The 26,524-nt window shown below is 39.7% G+C and overlaps 1 protein-coding gene across 4 annotated transcripts in view; it reads right to left on the reverse strand.

Annotated features, from left to right (window-relative positions):
* Positions 1–26,524, reverse strand: part of ECI2 (enoyl-CoA delta isomerase 2) — a 34,438-nt gene continuing 7,914 nt past the window's right edge. For 2 of the 4 annotated variants that reach the window (XM_055799665.1, XM_055799668.1), the window contains exons 2-10: positions 14,999–15,161; positions 13,885–13,983; positions 12,116–12,307; positions 11,206–11,275; positions 8,066–8,168; positions 6,350–6,470; positions 3,212–3,301; positions 1,318–1,461; positions 1–531 (exon numbers count right to left, since the gene is read on the reverse strand). In XM_055799665.1, the coding sequence (XP_055655640.1) occupies positions 376–531; positions 1,318–1,461; positions 3,212–3,301; positions 6,350–6,470; positions 8,066–8,168; positions 11,206–11,275; positions 12,116–12,307; positions 13,885–13,983; positions 14,999–15,161 (1,138 nt within the window). In that variant the 3' untranslated portion in view covers positions 1–375. Of the gene's footprint in view, positions 532–1,317; positions 1,462–3,211; positions 3,302–6,349; positions 6,471–8,065; positions 8,169–11,205; positions 11,276–12,115; positions 12,308–13,884; positions 13,984–14,998; positions 15,162–19,809; positions 19,882–26,524 lie in introns of all 4 variants that reach the window. The other 2 variants (XM_055799666.1, XM_055799667.1) reach the window with 2 other exon arrangements.

The raw sequence follows: 26,524 nt of genomic DNA on the forward strand, positions 1-26,524 counted from the left end.
GTCATTAAATACCTCTATTTATTTTTTCATTAGTACAGTATTTCTTTCCCCACAGATTAATAAAAAGAATCATAAGATATTTATTGGAGTGCTATTGAATCCGTTGCTTCTTTTGGGAGACAATCTGCTTTAGTACTATTCAGAAACACCACTGCTGTTCACAGAATAATGAAACTTCTTTCCCCAACCTAATACCCGTAATGGATCCAAGGCACATAATATTGTATTAATTTTATGAACCAGTTTTAACTCAGTACTCAGGACAAAAATATACCGCATCAAAAGGTATAAGAACTATTATTTCAAGAGAAAGGTTATTAGCAATAAGAGTAGGTTAAGCTGTTGCCAGAAGGTGAATTATTCTACTGGTGGAGATTAGAGTTTTGATTTCTTCTGAAAGAAGCTGACAATAGCATTTACACATTCATCAGATAACCACCTCTCCTTCAGGACTTCACACTCCTTACTATTCACTGCATGGAGTTTCTCCTTTTCCACACTTCGTAAGAGTTGCTTTGACACTGCCAAGGACTGGAGGAGAAAGAGGAATATTAGGAAGTTATGTCTTCTATACCTTGATTTAATGTTTCAGAAAACAGCACAATAAACACATTGGAATTCTAACAGTTGTATTACCATTTTAGCTTTTAGTCAACTTTTTTGGTGGAAGTAATTAATTACTGACTGCTAATAAGGTGGAGGAGGTTCACGGGAAGCAAAACAGCAGTCCACTAAGTGCTCATAATCAAAGTAGATAGACATAAGAAGCAAAACCTGTTCAACTGTTTGCAGTGCCAAATGCAACCTCCATTATCAGCAGTTGGCACAAGTGTCTCCTCTTGTCTAATGGAACATAACACCATCGTGACTCAAGCAGTTTTGCAAAACCTAAACTAGTGAGCAGGAAGACTGAATTCAGCAAAAAGTAAATCCACCCAGCGTCATCTTGCGCTCCCACAGTGCATACAGTACAATTAATACTGTAGAAACAGTGGTAAGGCTCTTCAACCTAAACTACTGCCAAAACAAAAGTCTAAGAGAAGGCATCCAAGGCACGCACACAGAGACTGCAGGTGGATTAGTTAGTTTATAAGGCTTTTTGGCCTTTGAGTCTCTGCATACAGTGAGTGCACTGTCTCAGATTCAGCCAAAGCAGAAGAGATGTATCCGCTTCCCAGCAGCAGGGGGACAGATCTGTGCTTGAAGGAAAATACATTGAGCCTTGTCATTTCAATTAAGGACCAGATATCAGGATACCTTTGGCAGGATTGGGAATGCTACAGACTTACAAGGTGAAGAAAAATTTAAAATACTGACATTTTTAGGAAGGCTTGCATAAGCTTCTAGTTTTGCCCAAACTTCCTTCTGAAAAGTGCTGTCGGGGAAGACTTCAGTCACAAGTCCCTGGGCACAGGCTTCTGCTGCAGTCAGCTTTTTATTGAAAAGCAAAATCTCATTTGCCTATATAAAGGAAAGTAGGAAGTGTGATTCAACAAGACAAGAATTGAGTAATCTGACAGGAAACGTACAAGCTTCCAAATCACATTTATTTTACTCTCTTGCTTATTAATGTCTGCCCTCTGAAGGGATCTCCAGATACTGCCTAGTTCAAACCACCTGCTCAAGCAGGGTCAGCTGGAGCAGGCTGCCCAGGACTCTGTCCTGCTGGGTTTTGAGTATCTCCAAGGATAAGACACTTCTCCAAGAACAAAGACTTCACAGCATCTCTCCACAATTTGTTCCCGTGTTTCACCACCCTCGCTATAAAATTGGTTTTTTACCTTCAGATGGAATTTTCTGTGTTTTAATGTGTACCCCTTTCCTCTTGTCCTGTCACAGGGCACCACTAACAAGAATCTGTCTCAATCTTCTTTACACCCTCCCATCCCATCAAGTATTTAAAAACATTGATAAGATTCCCCCAAGTCATCTCTGCTCCAGGAGAAACAGTTCAGGCTCTTTCTGTCTCTCCTCATATCTAATATGCTCTTGTGCCTTAATCATCTTTGTGGCTCTTTGCTGGGCCTGCTCTGGCATGTCTGTCTCTCTCTCGTAGCCAGAGCCCAGACCCAAACGCAGCACACTAGCTGTGGTCTCACCAGTGTCAACTGGAGGGGAAGAAACACCTCCCTCAACCTGCTGTCAACGCTCGATCTAACGCAACCGAGGATACCACCAGCCTTCTTTGCTGCAGGGTGGTGTTGCTGGCTCACGGGCAACTTGTCCACCAGGATACACCAGTCCTTCTCTGCAAAGCTGTTTTCCAGCCAGTAAGACCCCACATACACTGGTGTGTGGGATTATTTCTCCTGAGGTACAGGACCCTGCCTTTTCTTTTGCTGAGATTCCCCAATACCCCAGCCTGTCCAGGTCCCTACGGCAATGCATCTGTTGTATCAGCAGTTCCTCTCAGTTTTGTATCATCTGCTGAGGGTGTACTCAGTCCCATCATCTGGGTCATAATGAAGAAGTTAAATAAGAATTAGACTCAGTATCAACCCCTGGGCTACACCACCAGTGACTGGTCTCCAGCTCCTATTGTTCACCAAGAGTCTACATGTCTTTCTGAGCAGAGCTCCAAAGGTTCACCTGACATTACCTCATCATAAATTTGTTTGTTCACTTCCTGCAGTGACTCCAAGATTTCTAGAACATGCACTGGTAGGCTGTATCTCACTGAACAGACTGTCCTTGATACCTGGATGTTTATAAGGCAGTTCTCTGTTCCATACAGATTTAAACCCTGCTCAACAAAAATACATTATATAATGCAGGCAATGATACCAGATAAGCACTTGAAGCTATCCAGATTTTTTCTGTGGGATATCAAAAGAAGCCTGATAAAGGCAGCCTACCAAGACATTTCTTGTGAATGCTCTTATTTTCTGTTCTTTTTAATCCTTCTTTACACGATACCCTCCCGTTGCTGGAGGAAAGATACAACCTTTCACCATATGGAAATTGCCTTGAGAAGGTGGAGGAAGCCATGAGAAAAAAAACTTCCTGCATCAGTATCACAGTATAGCTTCAAAAGTGGTGACTACTCTGTTATGGTGCCTGTCCTGGTTCTGTCATTACATTTCTTGATCTTTGGTTCAAAAGACATAAACAGGAGCTCTCCCTGAGGACTCTTGCTGTGACTCCACTTACAGTTGCAGGATACCAACACACAAAGGTGAGATAATTCCACATACAGTGCAGACATTCTTACCTTGGCTGAGCCCATGATTTTTGGAAACAGGTAAGAGGAACATCCTTCCGGGCTCTGCCCAAGTTGACTAAATGGGCTGTGAAATGTAGCCTGGAAAAAAAAAACCCAGAACAATAAAACAAAGCAAAACTCACAACAGAGCACAGGACTAAATTATTAGGATTTAATTTTCATTTCAAAGCTTCTACTGTGAAAGAGTTCACCAGAAATACATCTGAACTGTTGCCATAATAGGCTTTAACCATCACCCAGTAAACATTGCTTCAAACTCTTAATGCACCCAAGAGCTGACTTTGTATAATTCAGTTCCCTTATTGTAACAAGCCCATTGATGAAGTTGCCTTATCTGAAAACAATGCTTAAAAGTAACTAATTTGCACGCGCAGAATCTTTACAGAAGAGATGTTCATACACATCTGCCCTAGAAGTTATTAAATACATAGCCCAAAGCACTTAAGAGGTAAAGAACATTTTGCTTTCTGAAGTCACACTAAGTTTATTCTACTCCTGAAAAAAATCAACTCACTGAATCTTTCCTCAGATTTTATGCAAATATAAAAAGAACCTGTGGCAGAAATGCATCATGAGATCATACAAAACAATACCCTAACTACAAGTTAGAACTCAGCTACAGAATTTTATGTTTGACAGCTCACATCAACTTTGAGCAAAGAAGATAAAATGCTTGCTTTTATTTCCATTGAAAAATATGAACTGATACACAGAGTAAAAAAGTTGTCAGTGAACCTTTCACTGTAACAGAAGGTAATCATCTATTACTGTACTACAGATGACCATACAGTAAGACAGATCAACAGACTTCCTAACAAGGAAGTGACATATAATTGTAAGAAAAGATTCAACATCTGCCAAGACACAGGCTAGTATTGGTCATGCTTAAGCAAGGGGAGATTAACTATACCAGGGGTATGAACTAGTGCCTCATGAACTGGAGCAAAATCCAGTGCAAAAGGCCATGTTAACTGACTGCCCAAAACGCTGATCTGTTGTCAGACTGGGCTGTGCAGCATCCCATAAATGTGGATGGTAATGATCTGCTCTGGAAATACCTGGCTGAGAATAAAACCAGATCTTGGACATAGCAAAGCTGGCCACTTCTAGGCTAGGCAGTCAATACCTAAGGCACTCCAATCAAACTACTGAAGAACTGTGAAATTAAGTAGCAATTTGGATGAGAATGACCCTATTGTACGGGAATTCACAATCCTGGAAAGAACAAAGAACAATCACCTTTGAGAAGGCTTCAATAAACTTGAAGTTAATAGGAAAGTTTTCATGAAGCTTTCACTTGGGTTAGTCCAAGTTAGACACTACAGAAATCCTCAAAGAACTGTTACCAAGGGCACAAGCAAAAGCTTTCCCAGTGCAGGTAGGAAGGTACCAACAGGTTGGCTCAGCTATGTCATGAGCTCATCACTGGCTTTAAACACAAGTACACAGAAAGTGAAAACTACATCAGACAACTAAGTATGAAACCAATATAAGCATGCAGAGATTAAAAAAATAAATAGAAATACAAGGCAAAAATAAGATGCATTTACCAATGATTATGTATATGACTGGTAAAAGAAAGTTCAAGTTTGAATTCCAAACCATTCAAGGAAGAAGGATAATATTAACAGGACAAAACTTTTACCACTTATTTGGATTAAACTTCAATTTAATCTATACTACTTATGGCTGTAAGCAGGTATTATGCTGAGATGCAAGTGATTAGAATTCAAAATAGTCTTAACAAAACGAAGAGGTAGGAGTAAGATGATACTATTTAATATGGACACGTTAAAGTTTGGCAGGAATAACTGTATACAGCACACTATATATGATAGGAACAACCATTTAACTTGCAACTCTACATTAAAGGATCCAGGTGTTACAGCAGATCACAAGTACGCAAATCAAATAACATTGGGGGATGTCAAAACTGAAAAACTGCCTGCAGAATGTGGAGTAGTTCTTCTGCTTCACTTCGCATCAGTAAGACATGAGCTGGAGTGATGTGCCCAGTTTGCACAACTATGCTTAAAGAGACACAGAACAACTGGAGGGAGTCCAGAGGAATGTGACTGCAGGCCACATGAGGAAAAAAACTGAATGAATTGCAGCTGTTTAGCTCAAAAAATGAAAATATTGAGAGAGTGGACGTAAACCTGAGATATATCTAACAGTCCAAGTACACTGATGGCTAAGCACACTTATGGCTATTGAAAGAGAAGATAAACATAGTCTGCTCTCTAAATTCAGGAACAAGAAACAGTTTACCCTGCAGCAAAAGAAAAGATCTCATGGGAGGGGAGGAAGAGGGAGAACCCAACAATTTTCTAGTAAAAGAGAAATCTAGGGACTGCAATAGACTGAATAAATCATGCACACTATACAAGCATATGTCAGGAGTGACACTGTCCTAGCTGATCCTGTAATGAAGCAAGCAGAAGGAGCTGCTCCCTGGTAGCTCCATTTTCCTAAGTCTCATGGTGACAAATAGAAGTCAGCTGGAACTTTGAGGAAAAAAATCTGACACAATGCTGAAGCAGGAGTCAAAGTACACTCAAAGACACTTCCGCAAGCAAAAGCTTGCCTAAAATTAATTAAGACCTTGGGTTAAGTTCCATATCTGTTAATAACCTTAACATAAAAAAAATAACCCATATAATGGGATTCTGTGCTATGCCTTAATACAGCTTTTGGTTACATATTTGGCAAGTTACCTTAAAAGGAATCTTAAGTTGAATAAACCAAAGCTTTTCCAAAGTTACCTTGGGACACAGATTAGATAAAATGCCAGTTACTGCACTTCCATCCCATAATAATCTTTTGCTGCCCTTCACACCACGCACCTGAAAGGGGCCTGACAACTACCATCTCACATCAGCTACTCTTTACTGTACCTACTGATACAGTAAAGACTTTCAAAACTAGAGTCAGTAACTTGATAACAGCAGCAGGAACCACTGGCTGATGCATCCCTGTGCTGGTAATTTATAGATGTTCCTTGACATGATATAAAAAGCCTTTACACTTGTGTGTTCTTCCCTAGGTCGTATCACCTCAAAACAAGTATTTCCCATAAAAAGAGGCTTAAAGACTGCCTTGGGGTCAGCTATGTAATCTACTTACCCTGTCAGAAGCATAGACAACGTCACACAATCCAAGGACTGTCACACAGATTCCAATAGCTGGGCCATTTACCACTGCTATTAGTGGTTTAGGAAAGTCAATAAAATGACCCACGAACTCTCTAGAGAGAAGGAAAACCAGAATGTAAGACGCACACCTCAATCCTTTTCATCAAATATAAACAACTTTCAAAACATGTGATTAGGTACTCTAACAAAACCCATGAGCTAGATAAGTAACATATGTTTTTAACCCTTTCCCCAAATAAATTCTGTCAAAGAAAGTAAGAACTAGTTGAAATACCCGCATTTCCTTACCAACTAAGAACCAAACAGGTACATGTCAGCATAGCTTTCCTAGTTCCTGCAATCAGGTTATAAAAACTGCTTTCCTCTTCAGCTCCAGTTACTCAATACAGCTCACCAAGAACAGTCATTAGCCCTGTCTAGCCATCTGCCTATACATCCATCCCAACTCCACCCATGGGATATTCATTCCCTTCACAGATTCCGTTCTGCAGTGAAGCCCCAGCAGGCAGCAAAATTGTGATGCTACCACAACACAGAACTCCCTAGTGCTGTTCTGCATGGGCTTGAGAAATAGCATTTTGTTTCATTTAACAGCTACTTCTCCATCCAAGAAGTGCAAAACACATTCTCAAAATACAACAGTTTTCAAAAGCAAATTCCACGTCTTTGGCATCTCTGCGTACCAGTTGTAATGAAGCACCGTGCTTGTGTAATAGTAACAGCACAGCAAATATAGTCTTCTCCCAAGAGCAAGACATAAAGTACACGTGAGACTATTGAACACTCTACAAAACACTGCAGGCTGGAATGCTTGCCACATACCACTGACTAACATCATCACAACAGATTCGGACTGCATCATTATCACTTTGTAGGGGCAACTGTGATCTACAGACAGCTTGCCTAAGTAAAAGCTGCAAAACTGAGTACTTGCAGTTGATCTTTAAAATATAAATCAAAATCATTGTCTGATTTTCTCTGTATTTTAGTTTTTCCATCAATTGCAGGTGCTTGAGGAAGCAATCCAACCTGCAAGCATCTCTCAGATGTAATCATCACATACAGAAATAAGACAAAAAAATCAGCCTAAGTAGGGGAAAAAAGAAACACATCGTTTGTCCCAAAACCCCCACATTTCAGCACCTGTGTCAGATGATGCCCTTGAGCTCCCTGACTTTAGAAAATAAACTAGGTAGATTCAGACTCAAAGATGGAACCAAGACCTCAGAACTCCTGGGCAATTTTGAACAAGTTCATTACACCTAGTCCTATTCAAAGAAGTCTGACAGGGGAGGCATTTTGGCATGTCCTGCTAGTGTAGACACTGTCAGACATCAAAAAACCCACAAACTTTTCATTGCAGTTAACAATCTATATAGTAAAAATCACATTTTTGTCATTATATCTGCAAGTACTTTGGGGACTCAAAAATAAAGTCTAGTCTTTAACATCACTGTACTTAAAAAGATTTCTAATATTCAACTCAATTCCTCATTTATTTCATACAATTAATACTACTTCTCCCGCATGATCTGTGTTTATGCATATGGTGAGCCCTTAAACAGTCATCTAAATGAATGTATCATAGCATAACTAGGCCCCTGACATCGTGTTTTCTAACAATGCCTGCAAACTCTATTTTACCCGTTACAGTAACTTATGCATATATGAAACCAAGATGTTCTACTTGAGTAATACTGCTCCATCTTTTGCCATCTTCTCCATTTCACCGGGCTGGATATTAGTAAAATTATTCAGATCATTTCCACTACTATAGTAGTCTCCATTTCCTGCAGAGAACACATACGAATAAATGCACCAATTATTTCCGAGTAGGTAAGAGAAGATAAACTTCCACTTACTACGTTTACAAAAGAATTTCATTCTAAGTATCTAACATTACTAAGTAATTAGAGAGATTGTCTCAAAGTATACACACTACCTTAAAGGACTCTACAATTTAAAAATAAGGTTTGACTGACAATTCGCTGAAAAACAACGGGTAAAAAGCCAAAGAATGCTAAATCTGAAAGACTGGGGGGGCAATAATTTTCTTTTTTTCTGTGTCAGATGGAAAAACATTTATTTTATTTCTTTCCCTGCATACTTGCTCAAGTTTTTTTCCCCTGTTAATTCACAATCATTCACACAGTAAGACGTGAGAAACTTTTTAAACAAGAAAATGGAAATTTAAGTTTACGCATGTCCCTTCATCCCCCTTCAAGCTGATGAAGGAATCAAAAGTAGACAGAATAGCCTATTTAATATGTGGTAGAAGTTTCACATGTTTTATGACCAATTAAGGGAAAGTCACAGCATTCTAAGGATAAGACTGACAGCACTGCATTACTGCATTAAAATCATTGTACTGAAAGACAGATTCTTCAGTAAGAAGATAATCTGTTAGTGAAGGTATAAGTCAGTTTGAGGCATCACCAAAGAAGCAAGCTGTATTTAAAAGCTAGACTGCACGATTTAATTGCCTAAATCATCCTGTGTTCCGTGAGGACATTCACAGGATAGAATCTTTCACTGGTTAGCACATCTGTTACTTTACATTGCAGTGCTCTAACTATGTAAAACGGAACAGAAAGGTTTGTGCAGGGGTGTTTGCTATTTACTCCTAGCTATACACGTGCTAGTCTTTCCAGTTGTGTCAACTACCCTTCTCATTTTGTAAGGGCTGATGTGCCTAGTCATTACTATTGAAAAGAAGTTCAGCATCCTGAGAATATACAGTGCTGGTAAAGACAACAGTAGAGAAGAATATCATAGAATGGTTTGGGTTGGAAGGGACCTCAAAGATCATCTAAACTCCCTGCCATGGGCAGGGACACCTTCCACTAGACCAGGTTGCTCAAAGACCCATCCAGCCTGGCCTTGAACACTTCCAGAGATGGGCCACCCACAACTTTTCCAGGCAACCTGTTCCAGTGTCTTACCACCCTCACAGTAAAGAATTTCTTCCTTATTTCTAATCTAAATCTACCCTCTTTCATCTTAAAGCCATTCTCCCCCCATCCTACCACTACGTGCCCTTGCAAAAAGTCCCTCTCCAGCTTTCTTGTAGGCCCCCTTGAGCCCATTTTTTTCCAGGCTGAACAACCCTCAACGCCAACTTCTCTCAGCCTGTCTTCATAGGAGGCTCCAGCCCTCTGATGATCTTTGTGGCCCTCCTCTGGACTTGTTCCAACAGGTCCACATCCTTCTTATGCTGGAGGCCCCAGAGGTGAACACAGTATTTTGCTAGGTGGGGCCACATGAGAGCTGGGTAGAGGGTGAGAATCACCTCCCTAGATCTGCTGCTCATGCTTCTTTTGATGCAGCCCAAGGTACGGTTGGCTTTCTGGGCTGTGAGTGCACATAGCTGCATCATGTTGAGCTTCTCATCAACCTACAACCCCAAGTTTTTCTCTTCAGGGCTGCATCCAATCCACTGTTCCACCCAGCCTGTATTTGTGCTTGGGATTGCCCTGACCCACATGCAGGACCTTGCACTTGGCCTCATTGAACTTCATGAGGTTTGCTCAGGCCCACCTCTCAAGCCTGTCAATGCCCCTCTGGATGGTGCTCCTTCCCTTCAGTGTGTCGACCACACCACACAGCTTGGTGTTGTCACTAGACTTGCTGAGTGTGTGCATGATCCCACTGTCCATGTTGCCGACAAAGATGCTGAACAACACTGGTCCCAGCACAGACCACTAAGGGACACCACTTGTCACCAGTCTCTACTTGGACATTGAGCTGTTGACCACAACTCTTTTGAGTGTGACCACTCAGCCCAGTGCCTTATCCACTAAATGGTCCATCCACCAAACCCATGTCTCTCCAGTTTAGAGACAAGGATCTCATGCAGGACAGCATCAAAAGCTTTGCACAAGTCCAGGTAGATGACACCAGTCACTCTTCCCTTATCCACCAATGCTGAACCCCCTTGTAGAAGGCCACAAAATTTGTCAGGCATGATTTGCCCTTAGTGAAGCCATGTTGCCGATTATGTATGGAAATACCTCAGAAGTAACAAGTAAACAGGCTTAAGCCCAAATTCACCTTGCAACCACACTACCTAGCTTCCAGGCAAAGCTCAAGCTTTGGCTGATTTCCTAAACGCACACCTACTGCAGTGAGGATAGGCCAGACAGGCAGTGCCTGCACTCAGCTGGTTCGTCCCTCCCGCCTGCCCTTGCCACTGTGGTGTTCAGTCAGCAGACATCATCCAAATGACATGGCCTCAGAGCAGCTAGACTTCACAGGCAGCATGAGTTTAAGCTGCCCTTTCACACTGTTGCTGCAGTCATCCAGCTGCACACATCTGGCAACTAGGGCAGGCTACAGTTTGCCTGGCCAAATCTCTCCTACGGCAGCCACAGGAAAAACAAAGTATTTTTTTTTTCCCCCCAATGATCATAGGTAAATATGCAGTGTAAACTTTCTACTGGCCATGCTAGTACAGGATTTGAGGGCCTTGTTTTAGTATGTTCCAACACATCACAGAGGTAGAGAAAATTGACTAAACCCATAACAATGAACTTCAAAAGCAGTAATGAAGATACTCTGGAGCAGATGTATCAGCTACTCAAAAGTGATAAAGGAGTACTGACATCCATCTTCTCATCTCAGAGGTTTTGATGCAAATGCTAAAGCATTTGAAACATCACCTTGAAAGAATTTTGCCCAAACACTGGAAAATCTTTGGTCTTTACTGGAAGAAAGTATTTCCTTACTTACTTGTTTTATATTATGCCAAAGTACAGTATCAACATAAACTATCTACCTGTATTTAGACTAAGATAGAATTGTGTAAGACAGGCACATGAAGCGTGGTACCAGTAATAACTGCTATGGTAGAATCATCTTTCCCAGCTTCTTCAAGCGCTTTGATAATTTCTCTGTACATCTGCGTTAAGAAGAAAATTAACAAAGTATAAATGTGATGCTGCAAAAGATCATAAAAAGGAGATTCACACTGACAACAAGGAACTTAAAAGGACCATAGTTAATCTGTCTTTCAAGTATGAAAAAAAAATCTGCATCCACAGAAAGTATTACATGTGAGGTATTTCTGACCATAAAGACACATGCTTGAAATACTCAAGACTTGCAACGCAAATCTAAAAGGACAGAATAAGGTCCTTTGAAAAAACAAACATTAACTGGAAACAGCTAATTTTAAAACCTGAGAAGCAGTTTAATTGGGAAAAATAATATATTAAAGAATTAACAGAAGTGGGGTGAAGTCCCTGTTCTGGTACCTTTGCAGTTGTGAAACAGGATGATCACACTGTTTCCAACAGGATGGACTTCATCATGAAGACAACTATGGGAACTGGAAGACTATCAAGACACACACACACCAGTGCTGAGCCAAAGTAGGCTGCACACTTGCTTTGTTATACATAAGACTACAGTCAAATCTTGTATCCACAAAAAAGGCTAGCATTCCCTGCAGTCTGCCATTTTAGTTTAGTGCATCCCATTATCCTATATTAAATTTGAAAAAAACAAGAGATACAGAAAATCCCAATCGGTAAAATTTTAGCTGAATAGTTTCATTTTGCACTGGATATTTATTCCTTAGGTTGTTATTGGAGTCAAGATACTAAGCTCTCATAGAATTCAGACCATTATGGTTTGGTCAGTTCTACTAAACCTGTAGTAACAATCTTTAAAAACTTAGTAGGTTACCCAGGAAAGAAAAAAAAAAAAATCATTAATCCTCCCAAGTTAATTTTTTTACCTTATGGTTGATGGCATTCTTCCTATCAGGTCGATTAAACATTATCTTTGTGATATTGTTTTTAGTGGTAACTAATATTGTTTCATAACCATCATGTCCACTCTCTTCTGGAGAAGCATCTTTCTTCTGGCCAGCAGATTCTGCAGAGACCAGACTTGAGACAAGTTCAGTATATTTCTGTCTGGCATTATCCTGTAACGAAAGGGAAAAAAAAAAAAAAAAAAAGAAAAAGAAATCACAGAAGATTATCAAAGGCTGAAATGAAAATCAGCTTGTTATGCTATTCATAAAACAGTTACTGGGCAGGGGCTGTGCTTCAGGACAAAAGAAAAAAACCCCCTCAGTTAGAAAGCATTCTAATTAGGGTGAGAATAAAGATCTGCTGTATTTAAACATTGCAGATTATACTTACAAGTCATCTGGAAAGCAGCAGGAAACGATCCACAATATAAAAGTGCTGCGATGATGACATTTATTTTGCTGAAGAGGTGCCCCCATCACTAAGATTACCAGAGACACTTTTGTCTTATTCCCAGCATTTACACGTTTCTATGGATCCTTTCTTTCTGCTTTCCAGTTTGGTATTTCTCCCACAAAATATTTTATTTTAGAACATGTGTTGCTGAAAATAAGAGTGCTGAAATGGGTGCACAGCATTTTAAAATTGCTTGAAGACACTAGCTTTCATATAGCACAAACATGACGTTTAAAAGCCTGAAGAATTTTATCTTCCTATTTCTATCATAAGCAGTGATTTAAAACAATTTTAAGTTCTTGGTTGTTACAACCTATTTTCTTGAAAGGATAATATACTTTGAACAATTCTATAATGCATCATCTGTAGCATGTGAAATTGCCTATTTCCTCTCCAGTATAACTTCAAAAGCAGATTCTTTCCCTTAAGTGTGTCTTGAAGCTGCAGAGCAATCTCAAAAAACAAACAAAACAAGACACCAAACCACAGCCCAAAAACCACAAAGCAGCACAAGAATATGTTATATTCATGAAATTATGCAAGCATGTTTTCTTTTAAAAGAAAAAAAATGCAAAAAACCCCTCAAGTAGTATCTTTGACTGATCTCAAACTACTCCTGAAGGCAGGCCTAGCACAGCAGTGACACATCTGGTTTGTAAAGCTGATGTTTCCTACATTTAACAACAGCTGAAGAAACTGCAGTAGCTATATGTGATGTCAGACTTACTACAGTCTGCATGAAAAATGAATGCTTATGTATCTGCATCTTTAATTTTCCTGTTTGCTTCACTTGAAGTAAAGACTTCTCTCAAGGTTGTGAAAGGTATTGATGTCAAGATAGAGAGAAAGAATGAGGAGAGGCTCTCAATAAACCACTTTTTTTCTAGTCTTTTAGTCAGTGGCATCAGAGGCTGCCTTTAAAAGTTACTAATATGCTGGATTCATAGATTTGTTCTTTGCTGTAAGAACCGAGAAGCTCAATCCGTCTTTCTTAAAGGGAACAGCAGAACAGAAGAGAATGTGGAACAGACTTTTTATTGGAAGTCACCACATACATTTCTTACACTGATACAAGCTGGCAGTAATAACGTAGAACTAGGCTTACACAGCACAAAAAAAATCTCCAAACACTGAGGCAGTGAAATGACTATAGAATACAATGCAAAGTATTTTGATGTCTGAAGCAGAGTTGCTCAACTAGTATGTAATATGTTTAGACACCGGCCATTCACTTACAGACCAGGCACTTCAAGGTAATCTACAAAGTATTAAGTGAAATTATAGGTAATATCACCTGAGACAAATTTCCAAGAGAATTCCATGCATCCCACTTGGCTTTCTTGACAAAGTCCAGCATACCTGGTTTTGGAGCATTGCAGGGACCTTCAGTAGCCTGAAAAGAGTGAAACAAACTTACTTAAGTTAAACATGTGATTAAAGTTCATACGTCTTGGTACAAAAGATGACAACTGTTAGGAATATTCATCTGATTAGGATACAGAATTCAGCTTTCAGACAAGAAGAACACCTAGCAGTTGGGCAGTATTCAGACATACCATGAAGTACGCAGTGTCTGGCATGTCCTAATACCTGGTGCTGAGCTTTCAGAAGCTCCTAACCAATATGAGACACTGGTTTCCAAAACATCCATGCATGTTAAGTTCTCCTATCTCAAAAACTGTGGAAGCTTTATACTTATAAAGGAAGTTAAAGACTTGTCAGCTGTGTGAACAAAGAAACCATGACATAGGACCAATTTAATAAAGTTGGACATACGACAAGCAAGGGCATTGGACCAGTTGAACTGCAAGAGTCTGAGCTATCCTGAAGTATTCTATGAGCAGTTTTCCTCAAGAAGAGTACACTATCAGAAAGAACTATTTCAAGGAGGAGGCAGGAAAGAAAGAATACATTTATAAGCTCATTATTATTAATTAGTAAAACTACCTGGAATAGGCTGAAAGATAACTGACAGACCAAAAGACGCCAGAAATCAACCTTCAAACGTCAACACTGTTATATTATAGGCCCAGCTGACCAATTGTAGATAAAACAAATTTAAGAGAAAGCATGCAGCATACACCTTTTTTCCTAGGCATAAGCCATGTTCCAGAGCTGCATTAATATATGCTATATTATATGGAAAGCATCACAGCGGATGTAATTTGGCTTTATTTCTTTGAATAATGGTTTCTAGTCCAAGAATGATTTGTAAGGTAAAACAGGTTTGGCTTCCCTCAAAATTCAGGCAAAGTTTGAGGGGCTGGCATTTCAAGAACAGAATTTGAGCCTCTGAAGAACGTTAAGACACAATACATTTGAACAACCCCTGTTTTAAGTAAATATTTAACATGTCCATCCCCTCAGATTACAAATGCTCCCTACAAAATAAAACAAGTCAAGCCTACCTGTTTAAACAGAGCATAGAGCTTCAACTTAGTTTCATTCCCAGGATCCTTTTTCAAAAGCTTCAGCTGTTCTTGAGCCTTTTCAAAATCTTTCTGGCTGACTTGCATGGTGGCTGCAGTCATGTGCAGGTGAACTGCTGGAATGCTAACAGCTTGTGCTTGCCTGTTAGTAAGTGGGGAAAAAAAATCCGATTACTTAGCTTTTGTGTAAGAGTAGAGAAGAAACAAATATGCTGCTTTTTAAGACATATACAGTACACGTAAAATATTAAATATTTGTACCTGCACTGATCAAAACAACAACAACAAAAAGCAAGGTGCTAAAAGTTACAAGAAAGTTGCTTTAGAAGTTTGCTTTAGCTGCAACATAATTAACCTTTGGAGAACATGACATTATCTCCATGTAATACGTAAAGTCTGAGGTTTAATGCTGCCAGACGACAAACTATGCAGGAATATACCAGACAATTGTACACAGACCACTAAATGGCAGTAGTGGTAAACTAATGTTTTACTGTTTCTGGAATAAAGCAAAGCCCTACATGTTGTGTCCATGACAAAGTATGAAACACAACATTTCTATTAATGGTTCAAATCTCATCCCCCTATATTTGGCACTGGTGAGGCTACACCTTGAACGTTGTGGTCAGTTTTGGGTCCCTCACTACATGAAAGACATTGAGATGTTTGAGTATGTCCAGAGAAGGGCAACAAAGCTGGTGAAGGGCCTGGAACACAAATCCTGTGAGGAGCAACTGAGGGAACTGGGGTCATTTAGTCTGGAGAAAAGGAGGCTGTAGCAAAGTGGGTGACGGCCTCTCTTCCCAAGCAACAAGTGATAGGACAAGGGGAAATGGCCTCAAGTTGTGCCAGGGAAGGTTTAGATTGGATATTAGGAAAAATTCTTCACTGAAAGGGTCTTCAAGCACTGGAGCAGGCTGCCCTGGGAGGTGGTTGAGTCACCGGCCCTGGAGGTACTTAAAAGGCATGTAGATGGGCTGCTTAGGGACATGGTTTAGTGGTGGACTTGGCAGTGTTAAGTTTATGGTTGGACTTGATGATCTTAAAGGTCTTTTCAAACCTAAATGATTCTATGATTAACAATCCGTTATGTCTGTGAATTAAAATGAGTATGTAGCTCATCTTTTTTGTGATCTTTTCAAGTCTGCGTGAATCTGAATCAGGGCAGTATAAGAAAAGACTAATTTCAAAATGTACTTTGCAAAAGGACTGGCTGTAAAAAAGCCTGTAGACCCTTCAAGAAAAGAGCTGGTCAAAATATTCTGGCAGAAGAACCTTCCACCAGAAAAAAAGGTAATTCCATTTAAAAAAAAAAACACCACCACCCCACCCCCCCAAAAAAAATAAAAAAACCCACCCCAAACTCCAGTCCAAAACCCCAAGCCTAACCCTACTCTATAATGCTTTGTAAAAGCAGGTTTACTTCAACAGTTTGGAATGAAAAGCCAAGAAATCTAATAATTTTGTCTTGCTTCACCAGGGCAAAAGCATGTTGTCTCAGATTTGTTTGGTGAAATTGCAATATACGTTAAGCATTTTTAAAATGTTGGCAGTTTATGTATCAGTGTTCCTTCTTTATTTGAGTAAAAAGAGAACAAAACCCCCCCAACTTTCCTCATTCTAACTTAGACACAACTGTCATGTTAGAACATCACATATAATAGGTTTCATATGCAGTCACATTTGAAAAATTAATAATCTGAAATGCAGACTTATACAATACTTAATCATTAATTCTATCTGTTAACATTTCAGTTACAGAACTGTCATTTAAAAATCATACCTAACATGAGAATTCTACCTTTTTACACACACCTGATGAAACTTGTAGAGAAATTCTACTGCTTCCTTCAAAGACATCCTCATTGCTCTTATTTCTTAAATAAAATTTATTTTCTGTTGCAAGCCTAAAAGGTGTAGGCAGGAGGTGTGAAGAACGCCAACTGTTTCCAATTATTCTTATTACTATTTCATTTCATGCAGACAGAAGGTTTTAGTTGTCTTGTAAAAATGTTTGTAAGATCTATTGGTTTTGTGTCCCATTATAGCCCCTTCTGCCTTAATAAATCTAAGTTCCTGGTGTTTTGGAGCTACCGAGTTTGAATGACAGACATGGAAAGAATATTTTCTGTTATACACAGAAATGCTTTCAAAAAGAAAGAATTCCAGAATCTGCTTCAAAATCTTATGCTAATAAAAAGAAATTATCTGAACAATAAAAAATGGGATAGGCTATCAAAAAAGGCTGCAGGAACACAGTATTTTTACTTAAATTGATCAGCTGTGGGCCTTTATTAACAGCAGTGCACCCAGACGAACACCAGTTAACCATCTGCCAGTTTAACCAACATTCAAACTTGATGTGTTCAGAAGACTGTCAGAATTTAACAAGTTTATCCCTTAACCAACTGGGAGGTGATTTAGCCAACTTGTGGACTTCACCCCCAGCATCAATAGAAGACCTTTGACAGGAAAAAGCATACCTAAACAGATACAAGTTTTTTTTAATACTGAGTTTCTTCAATTAGTCTGTCCAGGAGTCACAGAACATGATGCTCACTTTCAGATCCTATCCCCAAATGTGTTTTTAAAGTCACATTTACACGAAGAAGAAAATGAGAGTGCAGGAAGAAGAGTAGTGGTTTCTTTTTTTGTTTTTCTTCCTCCTCCTCCCAATTTGCTGGCCACCTTTGGAACTATTTGAACACCGTTGTTCCCAGAACGATTCATGTATCTGGTACATTTTTTTTTTTTTTTTTGTCAGTCTAGGCAGTGACTATAGTGAAGCAGATTCAATGTTTAAAATGAGAGATTTGGGTTTACACCATGTTTGACAATCTGGACTTCACTCCATCTTGGCTATGGTCAATATTATAAAAGAGATTCTTAAAACCTATTTATATACGATTTGATAGTGACCATAAATTAACAAGAGTTGAGGATGGGCAGCTGGGGAGAGAGGGATGGCATAGCAGCCAGTCTGAAGGTGTGTAGGCACATATATTCACAGTTAAGGGGTTTTTAGCATTTCGCAGGTCACAAGTTCTCTTCCTTATTAAGGATGCAAAGTGGCCAAGTTAGAAGAGGATGAGAAAACAATTAAATGAACAACAAAAAAAATCTGGCTGGGAAAAAGTGCAATGATCTTTCAATAAGTCCAGACTCAGCAACTTTCCTTTGCTGTTCAATTACACCCAATTTTACTTCTTAGTTAACTATTTTACCCAAACAGTTTGTATCTATCCACTCTAAATACTCCGTCTGTCATCCTTCTCCTCCTTACCTATTGATTTGCAACAGGAGATTGTGCAACTTAACTATTTATTAAAGTCTGGTTATAAGAAAGGCCTCTTTTCTTTAGTTCTTCCTTGCTGCTTGTAGCTCAGTTCTCTGCAGGATATTGGTGATTCACTCCTTTCTCTCTGACTTCTGATCTCTAGAGGACATTTACTATACATCAGTGATGATCACTAATTCTCAACATGCTAAGGCTAAGCTGACTGCTACTGTTTCTCTACTAAAATAACCAATGATGACAATGCAAAGGAAATATCAAGTTATTTCACACTTTATTCATATTGGGCAGGACCTTGCCCTTCAGAGCAATACAAGAATAGCAGGAACAGAGATCCTTGACCCTCAAGTAGATCACAGAGTGATGAGGAGATGACTTGCCACCTGGCAGCATACAAAACAGCACTGCCATCTCTGAGACTACACGGTGATACCATGCCACAATCCCAGAGACCGATGAGCAGGAGAGGCTGTGGTAGCACACTACAAGGATGACTTGCTCCCTCCACCTGCTGTTCCTTTGCTGTGACGCTGAATCCTTCTTACTCCCTCACTGAGCAAATCCATGCCCCATTTTAACAGCCTCACTGAAATACTTTGCCAAAACCACACAAAGCAGGCAGAAAGGCTAGAACCTGACCTGCAGACTACCAGTGTCAAACCTGCACTTGTTTCAATCCAAGCAGAAAAAGAGGCCTAGGAAAGGCAATCAAAACCCCCTCCATATTCCCCCTTCTCATCTACTCGCTGCAACAAAGCTAAATTATTTCCTTCACAAAGTTTCCTCTTTTTTGCCCTGTGCCCTATGGGCAATTAGCTGCCACTGCCTCACTGCTACAAATGGGTGCTGTACTAGCACCCATGGGAGAGTGGTGAGGGCCCAGCAACCTTCCCTGGGTAGGTAAAAAGCCAAATCCCATCAGAAAGAGAGAAGCAAGAGGAGTCACAACTTGGCAGAGCAGCCAGAGTCCACGACAAATGCCTGTGCACTCCTGCAAGATCATTCACTGGGTACTTCACAAGTTGTACACTCTGAAAAAAGAAATAAATCCTGGGCATCACTGCCTGAACCTGAAACATCCAGGCTGACAATCATTTCATATTTATGCTTCAGACACCTCTTTGTTGCCATTCAGTCATTCAGGATATCTTGCAAACCCGCCATTCATCCTATTCACTCTACCTGTTCACATAAGCATCTCTTATTCTGATAAATATTCAGACATGGCTTTTAATTAAGACATTAAAAGTCAATTATACGGAAGACAGTTTCTCACTGTTTATACGATTAGCAAAGACTACAAAGCCTGTTCAAAGACAGGGACTCTCATTACCATGTAGTTCCATCACTTACATAAGGACTTTTATAGAGTTAAAAATGGCAACTTTCTGTAAAATGCTGGCTGCTCACTTTTAAAGCAACTTAGCAGTTTCCTCATTAAGACTAAACAGAAGCCAAAAGATCTCTTTGCACAGGAAACATCAGACATGCTCACCAAAAGAGAGGGATACCTGAAATCCATCTTCCATTTACTTAATAAAGGTTTTCTTTTAAACATTAGTAGATCCTGGGGAAATAAAGCACAGACAAAAGCAGTTAAAAATCCTATTAGGATTAAAAGCAGCGGGGTGGTGCTAGAAACATGGGTTTAAAACTCCTGACAAAACTGGATGGGAAGTGCTTATTTCACATTATTGTAACTAGCTTTAGAGAGACAAGGAAGAAAAAGAACAGGAAGTGTTGCCAGACAGAAGCAAGCAGTAAATTGAACTGTCATTTGGATGAATCCTGGGACTTAATAGGAGATGCAGTATCTTTTATGCATTATGTGTAATACTTCAGATAACACATATGACATATCTTCTTTGCCATGATCTCCATCTCAAGGTGCTGTGATGTTTTGCACTGCTCTTTCCACACATTCCTCATGCAGAACAGTGAGCAGCATGGTAGCTGCCCCCTTGTTTCAGAGACACCTTGCCATTTCAGAGACGTTTTTTCATCTTAAGAGAAAATTAAACAAAATGCTGATTTTCTGCTGCTACTGTAGAAAGAGTTATATGGGTGGCTGGTTTGTTGTTTTGTTGGGTTTTGTTTTTTTTTTTAGTTAGGATACAAAGCAATCAATTCCCACAAACCTCAACACACCAAGTGTTTGGTTATAAACTGAAACAAGCTTCTGATTACATGCCTCTCCAGAGTCCCTCCAAAGAAGAGGCAGCACACATTGCCCAGCCCAGCCCAGCCCATCACTGTTTCTGAGTCACCAGCCAGAGCTTCAGCTCTTCTACAAAGTTCCCAAGCACTTCACCTGGTCTGCTCCAGCACCAGCAACCACTGCTCTGAGCAGCTGCTGCAAAGTCAAGCAGGGGAGCAACCACATGAAACGTCCCCACTCTCTGTCCTCCTGCTGTTGGGACAGAGATCCACAGTGAAGAACCTACGAGCCCTCCCTAGCAAGGTGACCAGGGTAGTCCTTGCCTGCTGGCACCTGGCCATGGAATATTCCTGCTCCAAGCAGAGCCTCAGGCTTCAGTCCCCCTCTTCCAACAGCACTTCTCCTACTTTGATCCTCCCTCAAAATTATCCTAATTTTTCTCCCCAGAGAAAAAAAAAGGGACCTGGAAAAGGAATAGCCTTTGATCATCAGTTCAGCTACCTCAAGGGATGCTGGAGCACAGCTGGTGGGAAAGGCTGCCACCATTGGTAACTGCAGCAACTGTTAGGAAACCAGGCACGTGAAGGGAATAGAAACCAGTACTTAAAATGTAACCATGAGAAAATAAGTGGACCATCTGCAAAAAGAAATTCAACCCAACACACCAACTCCTCTTATTCTTCCCTCCAAGACTTCGTATCAGAATCTCTAAAAAGATTTAAAAAGGAAGATTGATAACCAAATAATGACAATGAGCAAAGCATTAGCAGTACCATGATTTTATAGCTTTCTTGGTAACTGGGAAACTAATGTTACCATTTTCCATATCCACTTGCAGTATTTTCTGTGTGCAATTAAATTTAAAAGTTGTACTTCACTTTATTTTGCTGAACAAGAGGAAGCTACTGTCTATGATGTTAACATAAAAATCATCAGAAATTTTAATTGGCAGGTTGCCCACGTCACCATTCATCATGCCATTTTTTATATACTACAGACTCCAAACAGATATTTACCTACATAATAATGTAAAATTCAGGATTCATAGATTTTATATAGCCTGAACACTTACACAGCAATATAAGAGCTTTCCCCAGGCAGCTGAAGATGGAAAGGGCTAATGTCAAATTTCTACCATACCTCTCAGTCCTCCAGTTATTCTCTCCACACAAGCTACCTAGAGCTGAGCTGGGAAAAGAAGAGGCACCTGATAGTGCCAAACAAACTGAGCAGCTTGTGGTGTGTTAGAAGCAATCGTTCCTCCTTTGCTGTTAGAGGGGGAGAAAAAAAAAAAAAAAAAAAAAAAGAGAGCAGTATGTAGGGGGTGGATGTTTAATCAATACAGAAAATCTGGGCAGAGGTTCTTCTGGCTGCAGAAGCAAAGCAACCTTCTCTTTCTTTAGGCCATCCTGTTACCAGCTCCTCCCAAAGAACTTTAGGTCATTTGACTATATGTACTATTTCTTTTCATATACTCTTTTCAGGCTGTTTCTGGTATTGCATTTCCTCTCCCTGCAGAATTATTGTCTTTTATGAGTCTCTATCAAATGAATATGACATAACATCTTTTCAGACTTCTAGGTGGAAGGCTGTATCCCTATAACTTATGCAGGCAGACTTGCTTACAAATAGGAGTTCTGTACTAGGCAGACAGTATCATACTAAAAAACCTCAGCTTGACAGTTTTTGTACTAATAAAGTCCAATTACTTCAGCTGTTAATTTCTAGTCCTGTCCTTCCAAGTTTCTCCTCTTATACTGGAAAATGTGGAGTATCCATATCTGACACAAACATCTTCCTTTGCAACTTCTGTCATCCTGAGAAAGCTTACACCTCCTTCCACAACCATCTCATGTGAAAACTTCCAGTTTCCCTCATTTGTATGCACCTCTTTAAAGATTCCTTGCCATTAATTAAAACAAAAACAATTCAGAACACAGGCAGATGGAATTCAATCTTCATTCAGAAGACGGATAAGCAGAGACCGCCTCTAAGAATTTTTGCCTGCTCAAAATTTCGTAACTGGTACATTTCCTACTATCTAGCAACTACAAAAGATGGAAACAGCTAAATAATTGAGTTGCTCCCTTTGAGTTAAAACCAAAATCCCACACTTTTCATGACAGCAACTGTAATAGCTTACAATCAACAAGTTAACTAACTTGCAGCAAGTGTTGCAAGCAAAGCAGTCTGTACTGTCCCACACAAGTTCACAGGTTCACTCTGTTAAGCCCTGCATTGCTATCACCTGCTAACATGCACTACAGCAGTAGGTTAGTAGTTGTCCAAATTAGTAGGTTGCAGTAGGTTAGCAGTAGGTTAACAGCAGCTTAGCAGCCAGAGTAGTTTTATTTCTTTGTGCAGCAAGAACCAATCCACACATTCGTTTGATAAAGCAATGCTACTGTTCACCAGGCTCCTGCAGAGATCTATTGGAACAAGTGCATCACCTCTTAGAGCAAACACCAGCAGCCTAAGAAAGTTTCATCAGCACCAAGTTAATTCTCTAGAAATAAATGCATTTAGCTCACTTGGGGAAATACAAAGTTTTATTAACCATGATGATAACATGGAACTGTTGATGACTCAGTAGACAGAAGTCCAGTTTTCCTAAAAACGCCACGCAAAGCAAAACAACAAAAAAACCCCAAACCATAAGAAAACAACCATCCCTCCCTGTTCTACCAGCACAGTTCCTGGCAGTACCCCATTATACTGTGGCTAGTGTGGAGTAACTAAAATGTATTGCTATCAGGTAATAGGAATGTTCTGCTATTTCCAATATATCTAGCTAGCAAAAAGGATCAGTGCAAATACTCTATAACCAATTTACTTACTGGTACTTTAATAAACAAAGAAATGAAAGTCAAATGATTTCCTCCATTACATTAGAACACTTCAATAGTTGCTCTAAACACAAGTTTGGTCTACAAAACCTTATCAGCTTTTACTATTTTACACTCCTACACTGTTTTGACATATAAAAGCTAGAGGATAATGATGTGTCTGTTGGCAAACTGAAGTGCTGAATCACTGTTTGTTTAGTGTAAGTGGCTCAGCTGTGCTTGATAGGGCTTTTTTCAGTATTAAAGAATAGCTAAGAATCAAAGATCTAGATTACCATTCACTGAGCTCTGAAATGGTCTGCTCTTTGTGCTCTATACAGGCACAGTTAATATTCTCTCATCACAGCTGCTGGGAAGAAAGTCGGGATCATCTCCTAAAATCTCTGCAAGAGCTCTCTCTTCCCAGCACACTTAACTGGTCATGGTGAATGACTAAAGCACAAAAGAATTTCCTGTACATCCTCAGTCTGTTTAAGACATCTCCACAAGCAGGAAGATTTACAGACAGGTATCCTCTGAAACACATTTGAAAGTTAGAAACATGAATGTTAGCAGAAAAATATAGAGCTATGATACTCATACATGTAACATTTGCTGAGAATTGCTCAAAGATTATTGTAGCATTTGGAGAGCAACAAACTCAAATAGGTTCTTTATGCATCCTTATCCAAGGTGACTTTAACAAAATAGTTATGAACAAGTACTCAAAATAATTTTGCTGCTAATGGAGAAAGGAAAGAGCCATTTTTATTTGGCTTCCAGGGACAAATCTTGACTGTACGGAGAACAAGAGTGTACACTTTGATGTTAAGAGGTTTTGCCAAGGTACGTAGGTTTCTGACAAGGATGTAACGAGCTGCTGGAGTTCCCATCCACATTAGAAAATCCACCGACACTCCTGCTAGTTCAGCTGAGCCAGTGAAAGATGAAAAGCAATTTGTCTGAATCTTAGTTTCTCTCCTGAATCCATGATGCCTAGATACAATGGGGATGGACACAAAGAATACTGAAGAAGCTGTATGACAATAATGAAGCAGTATTTGTCAATGGCTTATCCTGTCCAAATCCAGAATTCTTTCAGATAATTTAAACAAATCAGGTCTAAACACAAAGTAGCACACTACTCTTGGCTTTGGCACTATTTCCAGCACCCACAACCAGACAAACCTACTGGTGTCCCGTAAAGACCTGGACCAATTTACTCATAAATCTGATGATTTGGGTTCAGAGCTGAAGTTCTCACATACGTGGAAGACTTGCAAGTACCTTTCTGTCACAGCAAAATTTACATCTGCTCTATGAATAACAATTTTACTGAAGTTTTATCAATTTCCAACTGATAACTTTCTCTTTAGATACCCTCTATAACACACCTTGCTCTTAGTTTTATCACGGAACCAGATAAGTTTGTAGGTGTGACACAATATACAAAATACACCACTGAACATCTGTCACTTTTAGAATTGGAAGTTAGACGCGTTCCAAGGAATTTCAAGTCATGACTTACTAAAAACACTGTAAACACTTAAATTATAGCATTTAGAACACTACACCTATAGCAGCTGCTCCCAATACAGAGGTCAGAGGCTCACATTGCATCATGGCAGTTATTAGTGGGGAAGCAACATGTACAGAGGCATATTGGCTTCTGCCATCATTGTACAGATTATGAAGAACTATTGGTCTGGGAAAGTGGCTGACAACCCAAATAACTCGAAAGTTCTTCCCCAGAATAAAAGTGTGTTTAATATGTCATCTTACTGGCAATTAAGGAGAACAACGTAAAGCCAACCAGAAAGATTCTTTTGTTTTAGGAACAGGCTTGCTATAGTGATGTTTTTGAAACAGCAAGCATTTTACAAGTACATTTATCATGGTATAAAATAATAGAGTAAAGGTTTTATTTCAAATTTTCTTTGTGTTTTAATTGTTGGCCTCTAAGGACCAAAGTATTCAAGAATTACTGGGGATTCTACAAGTTACATATCACTTATACCATATTGTCAGAATAAATATTATCAGAACACTTTACTAGAAAAACAGTAGCCACTTTTTTTTTTGGAGGGCCAAACAGTCAGCAAAGAATCCATACAACACACAATCTAATCCTCAAGAAATCATTTTAATTATATATATTTATTTTTATATATTTTATATATATTTATTTATATATATGTATTTATTATATATATATTACCAATTAAGAATGCAATCACCCTACTCAGCACTGGTGAGGCCACACCTGGATTACTGTCTCCAGTTCTAAGCTCCCCAGAATAAGAGACTCACGGGCATACTGGAAAGAGTCCAGCGAAGGGCCACAAAGATGATCACAGGACTGGAGAACCTCACATATAAAGAGAGGCTGAGAAAGCTGGGACTGTTCAGCCTACAGAACAGGCTCAGGGCAATCTTATTAACGTATATAAATATTCAAAGTATAAAGAATATAAGGGTATAGTGAGTGAGCCTCTTCTCGGTGGTGCCCAGTGACAAGACCAGAGGCAATGGGCACAAACCGGAACACAGGGGGTTCCCTCTGAACATCAGGGAACACTTTCTTACTGTGAGGGTGACCGAGCATTGGCACAGGTTGCCCAGGGAGGTGATGAGTCTCCATCCTTGGAGATATTAAACCACTGTCCATACATGGTCCTGGGCAACCAGCTCAAGGTGGCGTTTGGTGCCTGAGCAGGGGGGGTTGGACCACGCAACCTCCTGAGGTCCCTTTTCAACCTCAACCAGTCTGTGATTATGTGAAGAACACACACATTTAACCTGCTAGCTATACTGAAGCAGTACAACTGGCCCACGGACTTTTACAGTTCATCACTAGACTCGACTTTGAAGCTATAGCTCTTTAGCCTTCATATGAAAGCCTTCAGAGTCTGTTTGAGGGGAGGAATCTGAATGACCTGTTCTAGGACACTCAGAAAATAGGAAGACTACAATTGCTATTAAACTGCGACTGTTTAAATTCTCAGCTGGCAGGTTCACTCTAAGTCAATCTACATTCAAGGACAAAGACAGTACTGAGATTAATGTACACATCCAATCTTTGTAGCCAGCAAGTCTAATCATGAAGATCAATCTGCAGGATCATGACAAGAAAAAAAAAAACCTGACTGTAAATTAGTAAAGATCTTTCACAGAGCAAAGGACACTATCTACTCCTTGAAATGGTAACACTTGCTAAAAGCCAAGTT

This window comes from Falco peregrinus, chromosome 3, assembly GCF_023634155.1.
Source record: "Falco peregrinus isolate bFalPer1 chromosome 3, bFalPer1.pri, whole genome shotgun sequence".
NCBI lineage: Eukaryota > Metazoa > Chordata > Aves > Falconiformes > Falconidae > Falco > Falco peregrinus.